The sequence below is a fragment of the Atta cephalotes genome (assembly GCF_000143395.1).
Source record: "Atta cephalotes unplaced genomic scaffold scaffold02635, whole genome shotgun sequence".
In the NCBI taxonomy this organism is placed as follows: domain Eukaryota; kingdom Metazoa; phylum Arthropoda; class Insecta; order Hymenoptera; family Formicidae; genus Atta; species Atta cephalotes.
In genome coordinates, this window is record NW_012132699.1 from 1,158 (window position 1) to 2,017 (window position 860).

General features: G+C 30.7%; 1 protein-coding gene across 1 annotated transcript; it reads left to right on the forward strand.

Annotated features, from left to right (window-relative positions):
- Positions 1 to 205: 205 nt before the first annotated feature.
- Positions 206 to 546, forward strand: LOC105625545 (the record flags this gene model as incomplete). Its single annotated transcript, XM_012206866.1, has 1 exon — positions 206 to 546. A coding segment is annotated over exon 1 (341 nt), but the record flags the coding sequence as incomplete, so codon positions are not given.
- Between the last annotated feature and the right edge of the window lie 314 nt (positions 547 to 860).

Consider the following 860-nt stretch of genomic DNA (forward strand, 5'->3'; position numbering starts at 1 on the left):
ATGCCGCATGTCATACACGAAGCTGTGTGTATTATTAAAATATAAATAAAGAAAGAATCTCTTTTCATGGAGAATAAGATAGGTGTTGCCATATTATACCTTCTGCTGATGAACATTTTTTAACGATAAACAAGTGGATACGTACAAGTTATTTTCTAATTGATAATTTGGATAGTTCGGAGGAGACATTATATAAGAAATAATGATGAATTCAAAGCAAGCAGAAATATGGCTGGCAGTGTTGTATACCGGATCCATGATATCTTCCGTCACATCTGTTATATCTCTGGTGACCACATGGCAGAATTGGGTAGTGACATTAGATGGTTGCATCGATGTTGATTGCGGGTGTATATTATACGGTATTAATACATTTCGTACATTTCTCGGCGGCGACGAGAAACTATGCCACTTCGTCGCGTACGCTCTCATACCCATCATAGTAATCAGCTTGTGTCTTGGGGCCTATCATGGATACAGATGCTGCATACATAAAAATTTAGACGAGCCTAAGCAAATTAATCACGAACAAGTGTACAATGACAGGTGTTTATTTTTCTCATTTTTTGAGAAGTAAAAAATTTGTCATGCATGAATATATATAAATATTCATAAACATACATAATTTTGTATGAAATATGTCCATACATGTACATCCTTCTTTCTTTTATAAAATTACTTTTTAGTGTAATAGAAATAATAATAATATGAAAAACATCAAAAATAATTAAAAGGGTAATTTTTGTTTTCAAGAAAAATTCAAGTTCGAAGAAATATAACAAAATTACTTATATAATTACATATATAATTACATATAAAATTATGCATAATTGTGAGGAATTTTTTTTACATTTTTCCAA